This window comes from Trachurus trachurus (genome assembly GCF_905171665.1).
Source record: "Trachurus trachurus genome assembly, chromosome: 4".
Lineage (NCBI taxonomy): Eukaryota > Metazoa > Chordata > Actinopteri > Carangiformes > Carangidae > Trachurus > Trachurus trachurus.
The window spans coordinates 34357477-34383294 of record NC_139898.1 but is presented as its reverse complement, the minus strand read 5'-3'; the positions used below and the strand labels follow the sequence as shown (position 1 = coordinate 34383294).

The 25818-nt window shown below is 39.5% G+C and overlaps 1 protein-coding gene across 2 annotated transcripts in view; it reads right to left on the bottom strand.

Annotated features, from left to right (window-relative positions):
• pde4dip (phosphodiesterase 4D interacting protein) overlaps positions 1-25243 on the bottom strand; it is a 157308-nt gene extending 132065 nt beyond the window's left edge. For both annotated transcript variants that reach the window (XM_083969576.1, XM_083969577.1), the window contains exons 1-3: positions 25039-25243; positions 16254-16306; positions 7187-7254 (exon numbers count right to left, since the gene is read on the bottom strand). In XM_083969576.1, the coding sequence (XP_083825702.1) occupies positions 7187-7254; positions 16254-16306; positions 25039-25064 (147 nt within the window). In that variant the 5' untranslated portion in view covers positions 25065-25243. The remainder of the gene's footprint in view (positions 1-7186; positions 7255-16253; positions 16307-25038) is intronic.
• Between the last annotated feature and the right edge of the window lie 575 nt (positions 25244-25818).

The window sequence follows — 25818 nt, the reverse complement described above, 5'->3', positions numbered from 1 at the left end:
TTTCTCTGGATCCTTCCTGTCACTGTTCCAGTTTTATTCCACACACATTCCATATTTATTTTCATTTTTGTGTAAATATAAGGCAAGGCAAGGCAAGGCAATTTTATTTGTATAGCCCGTTTTTACCAACAGTTTGTCTCAAAGGGCTTTACATCCCATCATAACAACATCCTCTGTCCTTAGACCCTCACATCCACTGAGGAAAAACTCCATGGAAACCCCTTTTAACAGGGAAAACCAGGAGAAAGCTCATAGTCCAGGCAATTTAGCTCATTTTGGACCCCAAAATAGAACTAATTGTCACAGAAGGTTTTTCACCATACATCATTTCTATGAGGTGTCTAGAACAACATACTAAAAGTCCTAAGAAATCCTAGTTGGGGAAATATGTTTAATTTGCATCATTATTTACTATATAAAGTCTATGGTGCCGACAACAATACACCCCAATGGGGCTATTTTTCCCTTTACTCCTATCACAATGAAACTTAACATGATGAAAGTATCCATGAAATGTAACATTTTTTGTATTACAAGTTTCTTTGAAAATGAATTTGAATATGCAAATGAGCCTTACACTAATCAAATATGCCCAAAATACACCCAAATAGGCTTCTTTTTTTCCTTTACTCCTACCACAATGAAACTTTACACGATGAAAGTAGACATTAAAAGTAACATTTTTTGTATTGCAAGTTTCTTGGAAAATGAATTTGAATATGCAAATGAGCAATACACTAATGGAATATGCCCAAAATACACCCGAGTAGGCTTATTTTCTTCCTTTACTCCTACCACAATCACACTTATAAAACTTACTCACACAATAAAAGTATACATGAAAAGTAACATTTCTGTATTTCAAGTTTCTTGGAAAATGTATTTTAAATATGTAAATGAGCTCAAAACTAATTGACTTATGGTCAAGAAGCCAAAAGCCACAAGCAGCAAAAACAGGGGCAGAATAACTTAGTTCTTAGTCCCGCTCATATCTTGTTGAACATAGTTCAGCATATATAACATCACACATAGTCGTTGAAATGACTTTGATGAATTCTGACTTTCTTCTGATGTTCTCTGCAAACTGGGAGGAAAGTCGTTAAGTAAGGCTTGTTCGGTAATAATAAAAAAAAGAATTTAGAAAGCAACTGGAGACAAGACTCTGCAATTAATTCTTAAGGTCAATATAAGTCTTTTAAGTGTGGCAAGTGACATGTGTGTATGCATAAGTCAAGTGTGGCAAGTGTCAGCACTCAGTGCATAGGTTAACTTATTGAATGGACATGAATGTGTTAGTTATTTGGTCCCTGTTGCTGCTTGTGGCTTTATGGCTTCTTGACCATAAGTCAATTAGTGTTGAGCTCATTTACATATTTAAAATAAATTTTCCAAGAAACTTGAAATACAGAAATGTTACTTTTCATGTATACTTTTACTGTGTGAAGTGTGATTGTGGTAGGAGTAAAGGAAGAAAATAAGCCTACTCGGGTGTATTTTGGGCATATTCCATTAGTGTATTGCTCATTTGCATATTCAAATTCATTTTCCAAGAAACTTGTAATACAAAAAATGTTACTTTTAATGTCTACTTTCATTGTGTAAAGTTTCATTGTGGTAGGAGTAAAGGAAAAAAATAAGCCTATCCGGGTGTATTTTGGGAATATTTGATTAGTGTAAGGCTCATTTGCATATTCAAATTCATTTTCAAAGAAACTTGTAATACAAAAAATGTTACATTTCATGGATACTTTCATTGTGTAAAGTTTCATTGTGATAGGAGTAAAGGAAAAAAATAGCCCATTGGGGTGTATTGTTGTCGGCACCATAGACTTTATAGAGTAAATAATGATGCGAATTTAACATATTTCCCCAACTAGGATTTCTTAGGACTTTTAGTATGTTGTTCTAGACACCTCATAGAAATGATGTATGGTGAAAAACCTTCTGTGACAATTAGTCTGTCGTAAAACGCTATTTTGCCTGGACTATCAGGGTGAGCAACAGAGGAGGGATCATCACCCAGGACGGACAGACGGGACAGAGATGTTGTTACAGACAGGATAACAGTTTCTAGTTTGTGACACAGAATGTGGGAAACATGGAAATGTTAACAAGAGTTATATACCTGCAGAAAGTGGATTTCAGTAGGCTATTCATATTATTGACACAATAATCACTGGACATCCAGGTCCGACAAACACAGTCGACTGTACGAGCTTCACAACATCGACTGTCTGATTCAAATCAAACAAGAACAGAGACTTCATTCCTGTTCAGGGTTCCTCATCCTGAGAAGAGAAGAGACCCTGAACGCCTCCAAACTAATCCAAGTCCAAGTCCAAGACCATCACTGTGTCCAGTCCCAGTCCTCATAATAATAATCATGTGTCTTGATATTTACATTTTTCCTCCTCAGCTACAAAGAAGAAAAGATGATTTGGTGTAAAATCTAAACCATATTTAATGATGTAGGCTAAACACAGTTTGTATTGAACAGAAGAACCACAGCACAGAACCTGCTGAAGTCTCCTCCCACTGTTGTCATGGTGACACCAAGTTGTTACCATGGTTACACAAGCAGATACTTTAGTACAGTGGCTCTCAAAGTGGGGGGTCTTTGAGAGAGTTGAAGTGGGTCCATAACTTTTTCTTGAAATTTATAATAAGACATTTTACAACTTTTTGTAGATTTAAAAAAAAATTTAAAGAATTTGAGAAATTTTACTGGTTTCTTCTAGATTTTTTTTTTTTTTTTTTTTTAATTTTACCACTTTTTCTAGATTAAAAAAAAAAAACTATTTTTTTTTTCTAATTTTCTAGAAATGTTTCCAATTTTTCCAAAAATTCACGCCATTGGCCCTAATTTGAATTTACATTGACTAAAAAAGATCCTGAGAAGAGACCCTGAACGCCTCCTTTTTCCATTTCCAACACCTGAGACCTGCAGACCACGCCAGGTTTTAAACATGTGATTTGCGGTGAAACAAAAGAAAGAGTTCATAATCCACACACCATCAACATCAGCAGCAGTCTGAGCCAGTGTTTAGGTTGCCTCCCAGGCTGCTGTCTGTGCATGTCTGCTGCATATAGCATGACTCATCCCCTCATCCCCTCATCCCCCCATCCCCTCGCTGGGAAAGCCACGGGAAAAAACTTCAAAGGGAAAAAAAAAAAAGAAAAGCTGCAGCATACGGTGAAGGAGGCTGAGAGCGGCGAGCCGAGAGTTCAGAGAGAAAACAGTGGAGTGGAGAAGCTGCAGCGACCGACCGACCGACGAGCTGCATGTAACATAGTCATGTAGCGTTTAATAAAAGACACACACACACACACACACACACACACACACACACACACACACACACACACACACACACACACACACACACACACACACACACACCTGCACAGGTAATCTAACCAGTCCAATCCAATCAGGTGTTGAAATAAAAACATACACAACATAAAATGGAGTTACATGTGGCTCACAGCAGGTTTGCACATGTTTATCCTCCACACACACACACACACACACACACACACACACACACATGATCCGTATCTGTCACACTGCAGCAACACATTAAAGAGGATGTGTTCTGCTTTTCAGACTTCTTATAATACAGTATGTTTAAAATGTTGGATGCTTGTTCTAGAGGAGGTGGAAGTGTCGTATCATGAGATGTGGTGGAATTCAGAGACGTCTTGTAAAAGTCTGAGGTTCAGACTGCGTGTTTTCTTTGTCTGGGTCCAAGATGAAGATGAAATCCACATTTTTAATACACTAAGATAGTAAACAAGCCACTCAATGTGATAGTTGTGGAGTTTTTTATTGATAGAAACTTTCTATAGTGCCCCACTGGGGTCTAATAATAGATTAAAAACCCCTGAAACGAGCAGAATAGGTCCTCTTTATAGTGATAGTTCATCATTTTGTCAAATTGTCCCATCACCATAATCCCTATAGTCATAGCAGTAGGTTCGTTACCTTTAATTGTCGGTGCAAGCTGTTTTTAGAACGGCGGAGCAGAGCCGTGAGCTGCTCAGAGCTACGCTACGGAGGCTCATTATGGGATTTCTTTTTGGTTTCCCTCATCATCAAACTCATCAAATACACAATCCAACAACTCCACAACGCTCTGGTGGACAAGTTGTGAGCTGCACATTCCCCACGCTATGAGATAATAACACAACGTTACCACACAGAGTTGTTTTAGAGGGAAATACATGCAAAACCACTGAAACGCGTTGCCTTCAGGGACAGTTTTTCATCAACAGTCTCTGTATTTCCCTCTAAAACAACTCTGTCTGGTAACGTTGTGTTATTATCTCATAGCGTGGGGAATGTGCAGCTCACAACTTGTCCACCAGAGCGTTGTGGAGTTGTTGGATTGTGTATTTGATGAGTTTGATGATGAGGGAAACCAAAAAGAAATCCCATAATGAGCCTCAGTAGCGTAGCTCTGAGCAGCTCACGGCTCTGCTCCGCCGTTCTAAAAACAGCTTGCACCGACAATTAAAGGTAACGAACCTACTGCTATGACTGGGCAATGGGCCAGTTTGACTAAATGTTGAACTATCCCTTCAACCATCCTTGCAACACTCTGGATCATATCTCTTTATGTCTTTCATCATAGTTTTAAAATATCTGAGCGTCTCCACTCCAGATCCCTGAGTGCATCTTACACTTTCTCCAGGTATTAGACTGCACCTCCGTGTCTTCCTGCACCTCCACCTCTCTGGGCCAAGAGACGTGAGTTATATAACCGAGCTGCTGGCAGCCGGTCGGTGTTACACGGACTTAAAGAGCCTCCTCTGGTGAAAACCACCCGATCCATCACCACGGTGAATAAACCTCTGTGAGACAGTCAGACCTGAGACCTGGGACCTGCAGCAGCGCTACGGATTACTACACTGAGCATTACATAACCACCGGGCTCTGGCTCTGCAGCAACTCTGATCCCAGGTCAGCTGTTAAAGGGATACAGTAGTTCACCCAAAATTCAAATTTCAACTCATTATCTCCTCCCCCTCATGTGGACTAAGGGCTGGGAGAAGTTTCAGAGTCCTCCGTGGCTTCTCTGAGTTACAGGGGGTCTCGGCGTAGCAGTGCATGTCCATATGACGGTTGCAAATGGATACCAACTGTCTTCGTAACAAAAAGACACACCAAAAAACATCCAAATACCTCCATGCTGCTCGTATGTAATGTCCGTCTTGTATTGAAGCCCCAACATGAGAAATTGTTCCAAAAAAAATTAAATAAGTCCATATTTCGAGCTTGTTTTGTAGCGGAAGCTTCTCGAAGCTCCTCTTCCCGGTTCGTCAAATTTGGACGAACTGGCAAGGCAAGGCAATTTTATTTGTATAGTCCGTTTTTTACCAACAGTTTGTCTCAAAGGGCTTCACATGGCATCACAACAACATCCTCTGTCCTTAGACCCTCACATCCACTGAGGAAAAACTCCATAGAAAACCCTTTTAACAGGGAAGAGAAGCTTCCGCTACAAAACAAGCTTGAATAATAGACTTATTAAATTTTTTTGCGGGACAATTTCACATTGTATTGGGCTTCAATCCAAGAGGGACATTACATATGAGCAGCATGGAGGTATTTGGATGTTTTTTGGTGTGTCTTTTTGTTACGAAGACAGTTGGTATCCATTTGCAACCGTTATATGGACATGCACTGCTACGCCGAGACCCCCTGTAACTCAGAGAAGCCACGGAGGACTCTGAAACTTCTCCCAGCCCTTAGTCCACATGAGGGGGAGGAGATCATGAGTTGAAATTTGAATTTTGGGTGAACTATCCCTTGATGAGGTGATAATGCAGCTTTATTCAGACAGTCTGTTGTGTTTCTGACACAGAATCCATCAGAGTCCAGATCTGGATTCTCCTTCGTCCCGTTTCATCATCATCCTCCTCCTCCTCCTCCTCTCCCTCTCTCTATAACTCTGTCCTTCGCTAAAAAAAGGGAACAGAGTAATTGCAGCCAGCACATCCAGAGTTATATCAGACCCACAATGCACCTGGCAAAGCTCCCAGAATCCATTACACTGGCACAGAACCAGAACCAGAGGGAAACTCTCATCAAGTCTCTTCTGGTCCCGTCAGTTCAAAACCAACCAACCACACGCACGGGAAAAAAACAAGTCGTGTTTTAGATCGACTCGGCTCAAAGGTCTCTTCTCTGAGGTCAACGTGACCTTTGACCTTTGATATTTGATCCCCAAGAATCGAATCAGTTATTAGACATTAAGTCCAAGTGAGCGTTTGTGTCGAATCTGAAGGAACTCGTCTTCATAAGAACAAAAAATATGATTTATGAGTTCACAGAGATGGTGAAGTTTGACTTCCGATTGTTTTATACTTGAGTCCACAAGAACATTTTCTCCACATTTGAAGAAACTCAAATATGGAGATGGTGCATTTAGCGAATTAAAACTAAAACTAAAACTAAAAGGGAACAAGTTCATCTTCAGAGGTCTGACCGAGGCTTTCTCCTAAAACCTGAAAAACTACAACTAAGACTAAGACTAAATAAAAACTAAGACTAAGACTGAATAAAAACTACAACTAAGACTAAATAAAAACTAGTCAATTCCTCTAAAATAAAAACTAAACTAAAACTGATTCATCACTTGTTGAACTCACTAAAACTAAACTGGAATAAAAAGCAAACTGAAAAACTACACAAAAATAAAAACTAATGAAAAATGTAAACTCTAACAATAACTTTTAAAACTATAATAAACCCCCCCAAAATCTGCCCAGTCCAGAACTGTGACCTAATAAATGTTAAATGTTGGCATCAAATGTAAAGAAGTTCTGTCAAAGTGTAACTGAGACATCGAGTGAGACCTGAAAACAAAGATGGCCGCCGCTCAGACTGAAGTGTCGAAATAAAAACCAAGAGGAAGTTGCAGCATCTTTGTCGTCGCCGTGGAGACAGTGAGACAGAGAGAAACAGCTCAGTGGAAACTCCCTGACTCACACACAGCTTCGTCTCATACACACACACACACACACACACACACACACACACACACACACACACCTCAGACCAGTCATCATGACCACGACGGAGCAGAGAGACGAGCGCGGACACGCAGCGCAGAGCTACGCCAACGTCACACACACACACACACACACACACACACTGTAGTTATGTCCCAGCAGCTCTTACCTGTTCAAACTCTCGCAGGCTGTGCAGCTGCAGCGGTGGACCTTTGTCTGTTTCATCACAGGAGAAATCTGTACACAAAATAAAACACAAAGACGAGATGAGATCAGTTCAGTGTCGTACTATTGAAAATAAAACAACCAAACAACATTTAATTTGACCCTTTGACCTGATAATGAACCTGTAACCAACTCCTCAAAACTTCTCCTTCAGGTTTCCTTTCCAACGGCAACACATCACCATATCTCAGACTTTACACTGCAAAAACTCAAAATCTTCCAAAGAATATTTGTCTTATTTCTAGTCAAAATGTCTCATTTCTAGTCAAAACAAATCTCATTCTACCTAAAGTAAGACTCATCACATTAAACAGTAGCTTGTTTTTAGACACTTTTTACTTCTTCCAAGCAGATTTTCACTTTAAATAAGTAGAAAAATCACAAAAAGCACAAAAAACTTGCTTTCACTGGCAGATTTTTCTACTTATTTCAAGTGAAAATTAGTTTGAAACAAGTGAAAATGATCTAAAAACAAGTTCATTTTTAGGTGATGAGTCTTATTTTAAGTGGAAAGAGTTTAGTTTTGACTAGAAATGAGACATTTTGACAAGAAATAAGACAAATATTCTTGGAAAGATTTTGAGTTTTTGCAGTGTATTAAACTATTTAAACTGAATATGGAATAGTCACTCTGCTTTGAAGGCAACTGTTTGTTTGTAGTGTTGTAGTTTAGACCAACTGACCCGAGACCGAGTCAAGACCGAGACCAAGACTTTGAGGGATCGAGAAAAAGTCCAAGACCATTTCCAAGTCTATCACTGTCTCCAGTCCCAGTCCTCATAATTATCATGTGTCTTGATATTTACATTTTTCCTCCTCAGCTACAAAGAAAAGATGATTTGATGTAAAATCTAAACCATATTTAATGTAAACAAAGTTTGGATTTTATAGAATTTTTCTTTAAAACTTTGTTTTTGAGAATTTTTACCACTTTTTTCTAGAAAATCTTCAACATTTTTTTTTTTTTAAGAAATGTTACCACTTTTTGTAGAAAACTTATTTGTTTCTCTACATTTTTTCCCAAAATTCACGCCATTGGCCCTAATTTGAATTTACATTAACTAAAAAAGTAACAGGACCCCTAAACTGACACAAATTAGACGACGGACCCCCATTGGACAACATTTTGAAGCAAAAACCAGAAATACACAAATATTTGTTCTGAGACTGAAGAACGTTACTTGTTACTTGCCAATGTTACCACTTTTTTTGGGGGTGAGACCAAGACCGGTCTTTCCACAACACCACTTGTTTGTTTGTTTGTTTGTTTGTTTGTTGTTGTTTTGACTTTAATTTGTGTTTGTCTTGTGTGACATCATTGAAGACAAGCCCTCGGTCTAAAAAGTGAAATAACAAATAAATGGTAAATGGTAAATGGCCTGTATTTATATAGCGCTTTACTATACCTGTAACGATACCCAAAGCGCTTTACAGTACATCACATTCACCCATTCACACACACATTCACACACTGACGGCGGAAGCTGCCATGCAAGGCGCGAACCACGACCCATCAGGAGCAAGGTGGGTAAGGTGTCTTGCCCAAGGACACTACGGCAGCAACCGGGACAGAGCGGGATTCGAACCGCCAACCCTCTGATCATTGGACGACCCGCTCTACCACCTGAGCCACTGCCGCCCCCATAAACTGAAGGAGGAGGAGTCGCCTGAAGCAGCAGGTTATGTGAGTTATGTTGTGAATGTGAAAGCATGTGTATCTGAGTTTTCATTACATTTTTTTTTTTTTTTTACACATCTGGAGTTTGCTCGGTCGCCATGGAGACCAGCATTTTCAGGATTCCTCGTGAAGCAAACATCTCGTTTTCTATTCATGTTTTAGTGAGGAATCATCAGGATGTGGAGCGGAGCTGAAACACCTCAACAACATCTCAACATGTGATGACGTTCCTCCTGACCCGATCCCCATCCCATTCCCAACACACACACACACACACACACACACCCCCCCATCGCCTCATTATAACCCTATTAAACCTGGATGTATATGAGCCGTGTCCACACACACACACACACACACACACACAGCACCACCACAGTATATTCTCATCCAGCTGAAACACTTCCAGAGTCTCCGAGCCAAACTTCTCCGGGCCGCAGCGTTCCCAGAAAGAAAAAAACTTCCATACAGGAGGGATTTGGACAATAGTTCAGGTTTTATTCCTTTAATAAGCCAATCGGTTTTGCAGTATGCAGGGGGTGGGGTGGGGTGGGGTGGGGTGGGGTGGGGGGGTTCAGGTCCGTAGGGGTGTAATTAAGACGACTTGGCAGATTTCAGATTTCTGACGGTTCTGTTAAAATTGCAGCACATTAAACGTTATTAAAAAGCTGCAGCAGAAGGTGGAAGGTGGAAGGTGGAAGGAAGGTGGACGGGATGCTGGAGCCGAGCCCGAGATGTTAACGCTGCTGCAGCGGGACGGCGCAAAAGAGTTACACAACAACACGGAGAGAGAGGAGTGACGCACCGCTATAAACACACACACACACACACACACACACACACACACACATATATATAAACACACATACATGTCTGACTGCACTTGTGAGGACCATCACTGACGTCTTCTGTACGGGGACGCTGGTAAAAGCGCTCTTCTCTGAGGTCAACGTGACCTTTGACCTTTGATATTTGATCCCCCAGAATCTATGTAATCAGTTATTAGACATTGAGTCCAAGTGAGCGTTTGTGTCGAATCTGAAGGAACTCGTCTTCATAAGAACAAAAAATAATGTTTTATGAGGTCACAGAGATGGTGAAGTTTGACCTCAGATTGTTTTATACTTGAGTCCACTAGAACATTTTCTCCACATTTGAAGAAGCTCATATATGGAGATGGTGCATTTAGCGAATTAAAACTAAAACTAAAGCTAAAACTTGCAGTGAAAAAAATATTAGTAAACTGAAATTAAAGTCAATTTAATTTATTAAAGCAGAAGTGAGTGATCCGGTCGTTTTGGCTAATGCTGCGTTCCAGGCAGGCTTTTGAAATCGTAAATTACAGCTTCAAGTCACAACTTACAACTTTGTAGCGTTCCAGGCAACCCACTCGTGTTTCTCCGACCTGTTTTACCGGTGAAAGTCACTATAACGGCCACTCGTAACTTCTGACCCGTGAACTCGTACCAGATCGAACTGGTACGACTTCACAGGTCAGAAAAACACGAGTTACGGGCTGCCTTGAACGCACCATAACAGTCCTCGTCCCTACGTCACCACATTCACGGCGTTCCTTGGCTGCACACACAGCCCTGCATGCCGTTCTCTCTCCTCATTGGATAAAAACTGTAGGATACGATAAATGTTTTCTCTTCGGCTCAGAGCAGAGCAGAGTGACTGACAGACCCGTGTTTCAGTCCAAACACTCTATAGAAGTGATTGCTGTCGGAAGATACAACTATTTAAGACTTATATTAACACAAATATATCACTCACTTCTGCTTCAAGTCAATTTTTAAACGAAAAACGACGCTTTCTCCTAAAACCTGAAAAACTACAACTAAGACTAAGACTAAATAAAAACTAAATATAAACTACAACTGAGACTAAATAAAAACTAGTCAATTCCTCTAAAATAAAAACTGAACTGATTCATAATTTGTTGAACTCACTAAAACTAAACTGAGATAAAAAAAAAAAAGAAAAGAAAAAAGAAAAGCAAACTGAAAAACTAAATAAAAATAAAAACGAATGAAAAATGTAAAACTATAACAATAACTTTGAAAACTATAATGACCCCCCCAAAATCTACCCAGTCCATAACTGTGACCTAATAAATGTTGATGTCAAATGAAAAGAAGTTCTGTCAAAGCGTAACTGAGATATCGAGTGAGACCTGAAAACAAAGATGGCCGCTGGAGTAAAAAAAAAAATGGATGGAGCCAGGCTAACTGTCTCCTTTTCATACTTTGATACTTTATGCTAAGCTAAGCTAGGCTAGGCTAGGCTATGCTAGGCTAGGCTAGGCTAGGCTAGGCTAAGCTAACCCTGTCCTCACTCTAACACAGACATGGCATCAGAGTTACAAGCTAGTGATTCATTTCCCAACATGACAAACTGTTGTTTTCAAAACCACATTAAAACACCAGACCCAGTTCACTCTTGTAAATGGACAGAACATAAACAAACATTTATATAATATTATATATGCAGCAGGAAAATAAGCAGGCTAATGAGCGTGTCAAATATATTTCTAATGGAGCTATTGACATGACATTTTTCACCAGATGTCCGCAACAACCCAACTAATGCACACATACAAAGAAATCCAAACATTTATGTCCATAAATTAAGTAGGCTAATGTGGAATAAAGTGAAATGACACAGGGAATAATACTTGTAGGTTAGGCTATTAGGTTATTGGGAGTTATAGCTTAGCTTAATTTTATACTCAGGTCTGCAATTCTCTAGATAGAGCTGTTATCTTTCTTATTTTTTATTATTGATGCAATGAATGACATGTGAATGCTGCTGCTGTAACTACCATCATTCCCTGTGAAGGGTTATTAAAGTATCTAACTAACTAAAAAGGTTTCTCATCACCAAGGTGTCACACTAGAGGCGTCTCATCCAGACCTTCAGAAACTGATGTTAGCTTTTGTTTTATGTAATACTATGTAGGCTACTCATACGTATCGCCATCTTGCTTTTATCCTGAAGCACATTGAGTTTATGCTCGCCGTATGAAATGTGCTATATAAATACATTGACATTGACAACCTGACAATGATGCAGCAAAACATCCTGATGCATCGGTTCAGGGCCGTATAGGGGAGAAAGGTGATGATAACTCTAGGGGCCCAGCGCCCAGTGGGGCCCATAAAAAACCCCAGTAGTCTAATCTTTGTATGACTGATTTATTCTGCATAAGACCCTGACTAATACTCATAGTACACTGTAAAAACTCAACATCTTTCCAAGAATATTTGTCTTATTTCTTGTCCAAATGTCTAATTTCTAGTCAAAACTAATCTCTTTCCACTTAAAATAAGACTCATAACTTAAAAATTAACTTTTTTTAAAAGATCATTTTCGCTTGTTTCAAACAAATTTTCACTTGAAATAAGTAGAAAAATCTGCCCGTGAAAGTAAGTTTTTTGTGCTTGTAATAAAGAAGAAAAACTTGTTCCACTATCAGATTTTTTCTACTTATTTCAAGTGAAAATCTGCTTGAAAGAAGTAAAAAGTGTTTAAAAACAAGCTACCTTTAATATGATGAGTCTTATTTTAAGTATAATGAGATTTGTTTTGACTAGAAATGACATTTTGACTAGAAATATTTTGACTAGAAATAAGACAAATATTCTTGCTAAGATACTTTAGTTTTTGCAGTGTAATGCTGCATTAGCATCAAAACAAAGTAGGCTAAATAATACATGATAATACATACGTAGTCTAAGAAAAAAAAACTGGAAAAGTTAGGGGGGGGGGGGGGGGCACTTTAGTATTCGTTTTATCTGTTAGTGCCGTTAATCTGGAACTGAAAAGAACATTTCACTATAAACTGGACACGACCAGGTCCTCACTAGATTTCTGACAGAGTCAAAAGAAAACTAAGAAGAGTCGTCCAAGAGCCAAGGAAATGACAGAGAGCTGCAGAGAGACCTGCAATTAGCAGTTAAAAAAAAAAAACAATGAGCAATGCACTCAACCTCCATGACCTCTATGCTGCTCCCCATGCAAGTCTATGGACACGTTCAATACTTATTTTCACCGCTGTAGATCATATATTGTTATATCATAAAGTAGATCCTCTAACACATAGATCATTTTTTAAATAAAGCTCATTGACACTGAATGACAAAGAAAATATATTGATTGATTCCAGCTTCACCTAATTTATTTGAATGACTTTCCATCATTTCAACATTAAAACTTCAAACAGCCCTCAGAGAATAAGTTGCGAGTTAAAAAAGTAGCCTACCAGTATCAGATTTCAGAAGCTATTCAATATAAATTAAATTCTGGAAATCATCATAAAACCTTCAAAACAATGAAACCGATTCATCATTTTTCAGATAAATGAGTGTTTTCTCTCCTCTCCTCCTCTCAGAGTCTGGAGCGTCACCAAGGAAACGTCTGAGGGAAAATTATGGGACGTTTACAAGACGGGAGTCAAATTAGTGTTTTCCTCCAACAGCTGAAATATTAAAACACCTCACACAAACACACAAGTGTAAGAACACACACACCTATTAAAAAAAAAAAAAAAAAAGGAGGGCTTGTGGTGTAGTGTGTGTGTGTGTGTGTGTGTGTGTGTGTGTGTGTGTGTGTGTGTGTGTGTGTGTGTGTGTGTGTGTGTGTGTGTGTGTGTGTGTGTGTGTGGTTACGGACACACACAGTCATTCATAGAGTCACAGAGGCTCTGACTGAGTGAAGCTGCTGCAAATAACTCATGAGTCGACACGGAGGAGAAACAGCAGCAGCAGCAGCTCGCCTCCCCTCACTTCCTGTCTCTCACGCTGTCCTTTCACAATAAAAGCACGAAAAAGCCCCAAAACACTGTACAGCACAGTGCAAAAGCTTTAGGCGAAGAAGATGCTCTTTATTTATGGATTAAAGGACAGTTCCGGGCAAATTCAACTCGGGGCTGTATGTTCCTAACATTCTAGGTCTAAAAGAAAGAATCTGAAGGTTTTCAGTTTAATGTCTCATTTATACAACATTTTATTCCTAAAAACATGGCAAAATTAGATTTTTTTTTTTAGGGCTTGTGACAGTATTTTCTCATTTACAGAGTGATAAAAAAAAAGATATCCAAAATCCTCCTCTGTACAAACTTCTGACTCTAATATGTCAACAAAATAAAACAAGAATTTTGAAAGTGGCTTTTATCCATTGTTCAGATTTCTGTTCTAGAAATGTATGCAAATTAGCGCATATTTCATTAGATATTGCCTCATTTACATATTTAAACATAAAATTTAACAAAACTTGTAAAACAAAAAATATTTGTCTTAATGGGAGTGATAAACTTGGTAAGTTTCATGGTGATATCTGTTAGTTAAATTTTTTTACCCTATTCACCTGTACTGTCTCCCCTTAATAAAAACACAGATTCTCCAGTTTCACGTCCAAAAGCTGCAGACGAAAAAGCCCCAAAACACTGTACAGCACAGTGCAAAAGCTTTAGGCGAAGAAAATGCTCTTTATTTATGGATTAAAGGACAGTTCCGGGCAAATTCAACTGGGGACTGTATGTTCCTAACATTTTAGGTCTAAAAGAAGGAATCTGAAGGTTTTCAGTTTAATGTTTCCTGTTTTGCGGTAGTTGTGTCTGTCCCCGCGTCGCCACGGCAGCGATGAATGGGAGCGGATTGAAGTTCTGGTGCTTAGGCTGTTTCCATCCCTCAAAGCCACATACTGCAAAAACTCAAAATCTTACCAAGAATATTTTGTCTCATTTCAAGTCAAAAATGTCATTTCTAGTCAAAACAAATCTCATTCTACTTAAAATAAGACTCATCACATTAAAAAAGTAGCTTGTTTTTAGACTCTTTTTACTTCTTTCAAGCAGATTTTCACTTGAAATAAGTAGAAAAATCTGATAGTGGAGCAAGTTTTTCTTTCTTATTACAAGCACAAAAAACTTGCTTTCACTGGCAGATTTTTCTAATTATTTCAAGTGAAAATTAGTTTGAAACTAATGAAAATTATTATTATTATCTCAAAACAAGTTCATTTTTAGGTGATGAGTCTTATTTTAAGTGGAAAGAGATTAGTTTTGACTAGAAATGAGACATTTTGACAAGAAATAAGACAAATATTCTTGGAAAGACTAGATATTGAGTTTTTGCAGTGCAGACAGCGTCAGATGGCGACTCAAACATGCAGCCAGAAGTTTATTCACTTCAACAAGCCGAGATTTTTGTAAAACTAGATCTAATTCAAAGTCTGGCGGAGTCGAGACCCAAGTTGACGCTCGGTGTGTTCAGGTGCAGTGGGAAGCTCCCGTTTGTGTCAGAAACACAGGAATATCAACTCTGGACTTGCTTGAAGTAAATGAACTTCTGGCTGCATGTTTGAGTCTCCATCTGACGCTGTCTGTGGCTTTGAGGGATGGAAACAGCCTAAGCAGCAGAACTTCAATCCGCTCCCATTCATCGCTGCCGTGGCGATGCGGAGACAGACACAACTACCGCAAAACAGGAGACATTCACTTTATGCACAGCTACACTACTTCTTATTAAACTAAACTATTTCCTGTTTTACATTATTGGACCAACTGATTAATCCAGGTGTGTCTGAGTAGTCACAGTGGTCAGACACACCTGGATTAATCAGTTGGTCCAATAATGTAAAACAGGAATTAAACGAGCTGGCTTATTTCAGGAAGTAGTGGAGCTGTGCAGTGAATTACACTGAAAACCTTCAGATTCCTTCTTTTAGACCTAAAATGTTAGGAACATACAGCCCTGAATTATATATTATATAACGGAGAAGAATCTAAGTGTGTGAAGGGCCTCACACTTTTTCTACAGTACTGAATGTCTTAAAGGGATAGTTCAACATTTTGGCAAATTGGCCCATTGCCATACGCTATGAGATAATAACACAACGTTACCAGACAGAGTTGTTTTAGAGGGAAATACAGAGACTGTTGATGAAAAACTGTCCCTGAAGGCAACGCGCATCAGTGGTTTTACATGAATTTCCCTCTAAAACAACTCTGTGTGTTAACGTTGTGTTATTATCTCATAGCGTGGTGAATGTGCAGCTCACAACTTGTCCACCAGAGCGTTGTGGAGTTGTTGGATTGTGTATTTGATGAGTTTGATGATGAGGGAAACCAACAGAGAAATCCCTTAATGAGCCTCTGTAGCGTAGCTCTGAGCAGCTCACGGCTCTGCTCCGCCGTTCTAAAAACAGCTTGCACCGACAATTAAAGGTAACGAAGCTACTGCTATGACTATAGGGGTTATGGCAATGGGGCAAAATTTGACAAAATGTTGAACTATCCCTTTAAAGAAGAAGGAAAGAGAACGTTACTCACCCATCATAGGTCCGATGCTCTTGGGCCGAGGCCGTCGCTCCGCACCGACGTTCCTGAAAGGAGATCATCAGCTGTCAGGACTCAACAACAACAACACTGTCCCATCTGTCCCTCGGCAACACACACACACACACACACACAGACACACACACACACACACACACACACACACACACACACACACACACACACACACACACACACACACACACACAGACACACACACACACACACACACACTGATCTGTTCTTCTACCTACATGTGCCCCGTCCAACCTGGTTTTGTCTGCTTCACCTAAAACACACGAGTCCAGACTGAGCAGAGCTGAGGAGAAGGTGTGTGTGTGTGTGTTTCTATGTGTGTGTGTGTGTGTGTGTGTGTGTGTGTGTGTGTGTGTGTGTGTGTGTGTGTGTGTGTGTGTGTTAAGGGGTGTGGCTTCCCACTGACATGTCAGAGGCAGCAGACACACTCACACACTGGTGGTGGAAACTGAGTCAGCGCATGCTTCAAGTCACACAGTCATCACTCAGCTCCGAGACACAGTAAACAAAGAGTTGCTCCTCCTCCTCCTCCTCCTCCTCCTCCTCCAACTGGTCAACACCCCATCATATCATCAGAGCACTGTAAAAACTCAAAATCTTTCCAAGAATATCTGTCTTATTTCTTGTCAAAATGTCTCATTTCTAGTCAAAACTAATCTCTTTTCACTTAAAATAAGACTCATCAGCTAAAAAGTAGCTTGTTTTTAGATCATTTTCACTTTTTCAAGCAAATTTTCACTTGAAATAAGTAGAAAAATCTGCCAGTGAAAGCAGCAAGTTTTTTGTGTTTGTAATAAGAAAGAAAAACTTGCTCCACTGTCAGATTTTTCTACTTATTTCAAGTGAAAATTTGCTTGAAAGAAGTAAAAAGTGTCTAAAAACAAGCTGCTTTTTAATGTGATGAGTCTTATTTTAAGTAGAATTAGATTTGTTTTGACTAGAAATAAGACAAATATTCTTGGTAAGATGTTGAGTTTTTGCAGTGAGACAGGGGGGAGGAGGTGTGGCCTCCACAACAACACCACCATCAACACAAACGCATCTCATCACAACCTCAGCATTACACTGCAAAAACTCAAAATCTTACCAAGAATATTTGTCTTATTTCATCATTTCTAGTCAAAACAAATCTCATTCTACTCTAAATAAGACTCATCACATTAAAAAGCAGCTTGTTTTTAGACACTTTTTACTTCTTTCAAGCAGATTTTCACTTGAAATAAGTAGAAAAAATCTGATAGTGGAGCAAGTTTTTCTTTCTTATTACAAACACAAAAAACTTGCTTTCACTGGCAGATTTTTCTACTTATTTCAAGTGAAAATGTGTTTGAAACAAGTGAAAATGATCTACAAACAAGTTAATTTTTAGGTGAGAGAGATTAGTTTTGACTAGAAATGAGACATTTTGACAAGAAATAAGACAAATATTCTTGGAAAGTGTTTGCAGTGCACGACCTCAGATGCTCCCTCAATGTTTTACCACATCCATGACCTCTGGACAACATTTAGACATCAGTTACTCCCAAAATATTTGTGATACATAATAAGGCTGGGTCTTGACTAAACATGAAAATAACTTTTGACATGGGTTTCAACATTTTTAACCCCTTCCTGGCCAGTTGTTTTAGCTGCATAAACACATGATTTCTCTATTGTCACTATGTTTTTATTTTATTATTTTTTATTCCTGTCTGTATTCTGAAGGTTTTTACAGAGGGGATTGTTGATAGATCATTCACAGCCTCATTTATACAACATTTTATTCCTAAAAACATGGCAAAATTTGATTTTTTGTGACAGTATTTTCTCATTTACAGAGTGATAAAAAAAAAAAGATATCCACAATCCTCCTCTGTAAAAAACTTCTGACTCTAATATGTCAACAAAATAAAACAAGAATTTTGAAAGTGGCTTTATCCATTGTTCAGATTTCTGTTCTAGAAATGTATGCAAATTAGCGCATATTTCATTAGATATTGCCTCATTTACATATTTAAACATTAAATTTAACAAAACTTGTAATACAAAAAATATTTGTCTTAATGGGAGTGATAAACTTGGTAAGTTTCATGGTGATATCTGTTAGTTAACATTTTTTACCCTATTCACCTGTAGTGTCTTGGCCCCTTAATAAAAACACAGATTCTCCAGTTTCACGTCTCAAAGCTGCAGAAACACGTCGGATAATAAACTGATGCATTGTTGCATTGTAGAAACACGACACCACACATCGACCCTCGCCGACAGGAAGACGTGTATAATGTTCAGACATGACCTCAGCCTCCAGACAGGCTAGAGATCATTCATTCACTCACTCATTCATTCATGTTACTTCCTCCCTTCTCTCAGGAGATAACAGCATCACTGATTAGAGATGAAGGAAGCATCAATCACCGCAGCAACATCAGAGGAGGAAAGGATTGATCAGTGGATCACAGACTGAGACGTTCATGTTGGTCGTAGATGACTTAACTGGATCATTTTGCTATAATCTGCTCTGCTCTGCTAAAACATAGAGTTGGATACTGGATGGTTACCATGGATACTGGGTGACGACAGAGATATAGCGATCAGAACACCGTGACAGAAACCTCAGGACCATCTGTCATTCTGGAGATCTCAGAGAAATAATACATGAATAAATAATAGATGAAATGTGTGAATGTTTGTCCGCTCAGGGCTTCCGTTAACGAGGAATTAAAAGGTGACTTGTGACCAGAGCGATTGAGTGGCGAGGACTCCCCCATAGAAATACAGACCAATTCTAAGTCATAAAGTGGTAGTAATAATCTTTGCCATGTACAGTAACCATGTTGACTTAACAAAATAAAATGTATTAGACTGATCGGTTCATTGTAAAACATTTATTTATTTAGGTAAATGTGGTGATTTCAGTCCGTAGCCTAGAGGCAGCCCTGCTCACTTTTCATTCAAACTAACTAATGCCACTACCACAGTTGTTACATTTCATCAACATTAATCTCCTAAAAACAATTTAACCAGCCACGTGTTAACAGCGCTAAAGCCTAAATTAAAACAGTTTTTAGCAGCTTACTGCTGTGGCTCGGTTGCCGCGAATTGGCGATAGCCGATGCTAATTTCTGTTAGCCCGTCTATGGTGTTTTACATTACACGTTAGCATTAAGCTAGCGGGCTTTATATGCTGTGAGCTGTGTGTGTTTTGAACGTTGTTTCAAACTATGTGGGTTTGATTGGACATCTTTGATGTTTAAATATATATATATATTTCCGCTTAATATATTGCTTTACTCCTCTTTTTATTTTGTGTGCCATTTTTACTGAAGGACAGGCTAGATATTTTACCACTTTTTCTAAAAAAAAAGTTAAACTTTTTACCACTTCTTTCTAGAATTGTTTTTGAGAAATTTACCAATTTTTTCTAGAAAAGTGTGTCTTGAGTAGAGGTATTAGTAGTATTACTATTAGTATTTCTGGTGTTTGCTGCAAAATTTTGTCCATTGGGGGTCTGTGGTCTAATTTGTATCTATTTAGGGGTCCTTGGTGTAAAAAAAAACAAAAAAACTTTGAGAACCACTGATCTCCACCTATGTTGTCCCATGAAGTCACCAGCAGCTCTCTGGCTGGTTTAATTCCTTTTTGGAAGATAAATGAACACATCAGTCTAATATAATATACTAAAGGTGAAGGTTGTACTATTAAAGAACTGAAATCTTGTGTTTCAGCTCTGAGCCTCATCAGGTCTGTGGATTTGTGGATTTCCCTCCATTAGCACATCGCCTCACTCTGTCATGAATAATCAATTGAGAGAGATTAAGTCAAAGCCGACGGCAGCGAGCTGTAAAAGAGCTCTGCTTTATTAGCTAAAGTGAAGGATCAGGCTTTCACATCGGGGCGAGGATGAGGATGTTGTAATCATCATCATCATCAGCCCCCAACGCGCCGTCCCTGAACGCAGCACGGGAATCAAAGGCTCTGAGTGGAATCAGTGTTTTACAGCCTCTCCTCGGTGTGAGAGTGTGATGAGAGTGTGAGTCCGGCCTCAGCTCCAAACCTCCTGACAGCTGCAGGACGACGGTGAGGAGCTGAGTGGACGGACGACGCTGCAGTAAAAAGGGGTGGGGGAGGGGGAGGAGAGAGGGGGGCAGCTGCAGGGACAAGGACCACCAGGACGCTGGACATCATCAGTTTGTTCTGCGTGAGAACAACATTTGTGCTGCTCATGTGTCGGCGCTCGTCGTCAACAACAACACTGCAAAAACAAATCAAAATCCTTCCAGGAATATTTGTCTTATTTCTTGTCAAAATGTCTCATTTCTAGTCAAAACTAATCTCTTTCCACTTAAAATAAGACTCATCACCTAAAAATGAACTTGTTTTTAGATCATTTTCACTTGTTTCAAAACAAATTTTCACTTGAAATAAGTAGAAAAATCTGCCAGTGAAAGCAAGTTTTTGTACTTGTAATAAGAAAGAAAAACTTGCTCCACTATCAGATTTTTTCTACTTATTTCAAGTGAAAATCTGCTTAAAAGAAGTAAAAAGTGTCTAAAAACAAGCTGCTTTTTATGTGATGAGTCTTATTTTTAGTAGAATGAGATTTGTTTTGACTAGAAATGAGACAAATATTCTTGGTGAGATGTAGAGTTTTTGCAGTGAAACCTGCTGCTGCCTGTTCTAACTCAGGTTTCCACTTTTCTACCAATGCAAAGTTTAGATACACACACACACACACACACACACACACCTGCAACAACATGTCGAGCACAAAGAGCCAGCAGCTGTTTAATCAAGGTGTCATCCCTTCATTTTATCAGTTTAATCAATAATCAAATAAGATACAGAGCAGCAGCTGCTGCCGGTGCCTTCAGGTGTTTCAGCTGTGAACTGGCAGAAAAAAACTAAACAAGCAACAGTCAAAATGTTGTTTGTTTACTGGTATAAAAAAAACAAAAGCTGCACCTGAACGCACCACAAACACACAACGGAGCAGTTCCTGCTTCAAACTGGCTGCAACTATTGAAATGTTTAAATACAAAGATTGTAGACTTTTGTTTTTCTTCCTCTGACATTATTTTTTTTACATTTTGGCTGCAGAAGAGAAGAAGATTGTACTGATGTTTCACTGTTCTCTCTTATCTTCATTGATTTATCTTGTCTCCTAGCTGTTCTAACACTCTCCTTTTAATCAGTGTGCTGTAACATATTGTTTTTGGTTTTTGTTCTTTGTTTTTTTTTAGGGTGCTTATATTGTATTATATTATAAAGCTGCCCTTTTTACAGTACTGATATTGATACAGTTGATTAATTGGGATTGTCCTTGACATAGTAAACTAATACTGTAACAGTAAAATAAGAAACTGTAGAGATGTTAAGTAAAAGAAAACTCCCAGGAGATGATCATCCTCCAAGCTCTCCAACCAGCGTTGTGTTTAAGAGCATCACACACTGCAAAAACTCAAAATCTTTCCAAGAATATTCTTGGTAAGAGTTTGAGTTTTTGCAGTGCAGACCTGCAGGTTTCCTTCTGCAGGATCTTCTTCACTAATGAACCACTCGCTCCTGTTTGAGTCCTACAGTAATCTACTGTAACCTGACTGACTGCTCCTTTGTTAAAGCTTCCTCCTCTCAGCAGGAAGCCTCATGGAGCTGCAGCCACTGTCACATTTAACATGACAAGAGGTTGTAATTGACCTGCAGCAGCTGCTCCTTCAGCACTCTCTCACTACGTTTACATGACACTGGAGAAAACCCAGTTATTGCCTTAATCCGACTCTAACTGGACAACTGAGTTCTCCTTATCCGATTAAGACCCAGATAATGTGATTGGAATTCGACTCTCTCCGTCATGTATACGCCTTAATCTGAGTTTACAGTGGGGAGTGCGCCAAAATCCCTGCTGCAGTGTGTGCAAACCTGGTCAAGAACTTCAGTAAACGTCTCTGTAATTGCAAACAAAGGTTTCTGTACCAAATACTAAGTTCTGTTTTTCTCATGTATCAAATAGCCTACTTATGTCATGCAATGAAATGCAAATTAATTAGCCTACTTAAAAATCATACAATGTGATCTTATGGATGTTTGTTTTAGATTCCGTCCCTCACAGTTGCAGAGTAGGCCTACCTATGATAAAAATTACAGACTTTGATGCTTTGTAAGTGGGAATATCTGCAAAATCGGCAGTGTATCAAATAGGCTACTTGTTTTCCCCACTGTAACTGGTCAACGCACGTGTGCATGCTCCACACCCCCCACACTGGCGTAAGAAAGCCGGCTGCAGAAGCTGTTGTTGTAGCGTTACAGCGTTCTTGTCTTGTCTGCCTCTAGAAATCACCATGACCACGAGGGATAGATAGCGCGCACCTCGTCTGCACAATAAGTAACGCACACATGACGTACAAGATGAACAAAGCTGCTGTATGATTAACCATCTGGCTGTTGTTGGAAAATGCCGGTCTACTGTCTGGCTAACAGGTCAACTGGAGAAGGTTCCTTATTACCCACTGAAACGACGCATATCGCCACCTGGTGTTGAGGAGGAGGAACACATTCCCTCAGTTATTATTCCATTTTCTCAGTTGCATGTATATTGAGACAAGGACAGAAGTCTGATTAGACGCCAAAATCTAATTTTGAGCACAGCTGGATTAAGCTGTGCATGTAAACGTAGCCTACTGACTGTTAGCATGCTAGCTGTTAGCATGGTAGCTTTAAGAGCCTGTCCACATGGATACAGGTGTAAATTTATCTGTGAATGTTTTTTAGTGTTTTGACCAGTTTTTCGGGAGATAAAAACAGTATTTTTTGGGAAAAAAGAGCAGCTAAATCTGAAAACACTGCCCCAGAGTTTTCATGTAGACACACAAGACGGATCTTTAGTGAAACGACGACGTCATACAACAACAACAACGGTGGACTACTGTCGGTCTGAATCTCTCCTGTTAAATCATCATCATCATCATCATCATATTCGCTCTGACATGACTCCCAGTCAACGAGACCGTTGCTTTGGCAACAACTGCTGAAGCTAATGCTAATGCTAATGCTAGTAAAACAGACATTAAAGCTTAAACTTCACATTCAAAATGAATCTGATCTGTTCATAAAGTACTAATTCCTCCACAACAGCATCACTTCAACTCATCAATAGGACTTCTTGCTCTTTCTTCTGGAGCTACTTTTATGGTGGATAGAGTTCATTAACATGAGAACAGGCCTCATCAAAGAGTCTATCAGAAATCCTGTTTTGAAACCATTTCAGTTGTGACAACCATCAAACCAGTGAAGTGAAGAGAGGAGAGGAGAGGAGAGAAGCTAGAAATACAATGAATAAAGTGATAAAAGATCCAGCATCGTGTTATTTTCAGGCTGTTGCAGGAAACAAAACCAGATTTCTGAATAAAAACATTTGGACATTTGGTTCAGATTCAACCTGAGGACCAGAGGAGGCTCAAAGGAACCACACTGCAAAAAAATCTAATATCTGACCAAGAATATTTGTCTTATTTTTAGTCAAAATGTCATTTCTAGTCAAAACTAATCTCATTCTACTTAAAATAAGACTCATCACATTAAAAAAGTAGCTTGTTTTTAGACACTTTTTCCTTCTTCCAAGCTGATTTTCACTTAAAATAATCTGATAGTGGAGCACGTTTTTCTTTCTTATTACAAGCACTGAAAACTTGCTTTCACTGGCAGATTTTTCTACTTATTTCAAGTGAAAATATGTTTGAAACAAATGAAAATGATCTAAAAACAAGTACATTTTTAGGTAATGAGTCTTATTTCAAGTGGAAAGAGATTAGTTTTGACTAGAAATGACATTTTGACTAAAAATAAGACCAATATTCTTGGTAAGATATTTGATTTTTTGCAGTGCAGGTCTGGAGCTGGTCTGAACCTGGTCTGACTGAGGTGCAGCTTCACATCTCCAGGACTTTGTAGATTCTGTCGGTTCAGTGAAAACAAACTCGTCGTCGTCGTCGTCCAGCCACAGTTTGTTCAGACGCTGCGGGGTGAGTTGACACTGCGCTCAACGCTGTGTGTTCTGCACTAACGCTGCTGAGCCGGTGTTGTGTTGTGTCTGACTGACAGAGGGTTTCCATTCCAACCACGGAGAATTCAGTGCTTTTACTTTGAAAGGGCACATCCTCCTCCTCGCAGCTTCTTCTTATGTAACTGTGGCACAAAGGTCCCGTCGACTGTAACCGTCTAAACACTGCAAAAACTCAAAATTTTACCAAGAATATTTGTCCTATTTCTAGTCAAAATGTCATTTCTAGTCAAAACAAATCTCATTCTACTTAAAATAAGACTCATCACATTAAAAAGCAGCTTGTTTTTAGACACTTTTTACTTCTTTCAAGCAGATTTTCACTTGGAATAAGTAGAAAAATCTGATAGTGGAGCAAGTTCTTGGTTTCACTGGCAGATTTTTCTACTTATTTCAAGTGAAAATCAGTTTGAAACAAGTGAAAATGATCTAAAAACAAGTTCATTTTTATGTGGTGAGTGGAAAGAGATTATACTTTTGACTATAGAAATGAGACATTTTGACAAGAAATAAGACAAATACTGTATTCTTGGGAAGATTTGGAGCAGCAGCTCTGCAGAGGAAACGCTTTTCTATTCACATTATATCCATGAATGCAACTCCCACACATAAACACACACACATGCACAAAGGCGACCGCACTACACACACACACACAGACACACACATTCACCAGAAGCGACCCCATCATGACTCATCGGTCTTTCTTACCTCCCTCTGTAGAGGAACCCACTCATCTCAGCTGCTCCAGATGTTTCTCCTCCTCAGCTCAGCTCAGCTCAGGTGAGTCCAACTCCTCTACAACATCTGTCTGTGTGTCCTAGCAGCTGCACCGCCACACCAAAGACCAACTAAAACAACAACAACTAGATATCTCTGCGCTGTGATTGGCCGACTGCCGGCTGCTCAGACCAGAGCGGAGCAGAGCAGAGTGACCACGATGAAGCAGCTCCACTCGACTCGACTCGACTCGACTCGGTGAAGCTGAAGCTCCCAGAGGAGAGAGAGGAGAGAAGCCGGCACGACGTGGCAGAGAGAGAGAGAGAGAGAGAGGTAAACACCAGTGGGGAGCAAAGGTACTCTCTCTCTCTCCTACACACACACACACACACACACACACACACACACGGACGCACACAGACACACACACACACACACACACTGCCTGGTTCAGCATGAAAGACTGATCTGTTTCAGCATGCTCCAAAACACACATCACTAGGTGTGTGTGAGTCAGCCAGTCAGTCAGAGTGTGTGTGTGTGTGTTTGTGAGTCTGTGCGTGCATGTGTGTGTGTGTGTGTGTGTGTGTGTGTGTGCATGTGTGTGTGTGTGTGTGTGTGTGTGTGTGTGTGTGTGTGTGTGTGTGTGTGTGTGTGTGTGTGTGTGTGTGTGTGTGTGTGTGTGTGTGTGTGTGTGTGTGTGTCTTCCTGCCGTTGCCTGTAAAACACTCACACACACTGAAATGTCAATTGACTATTTAGCCTCTGGTG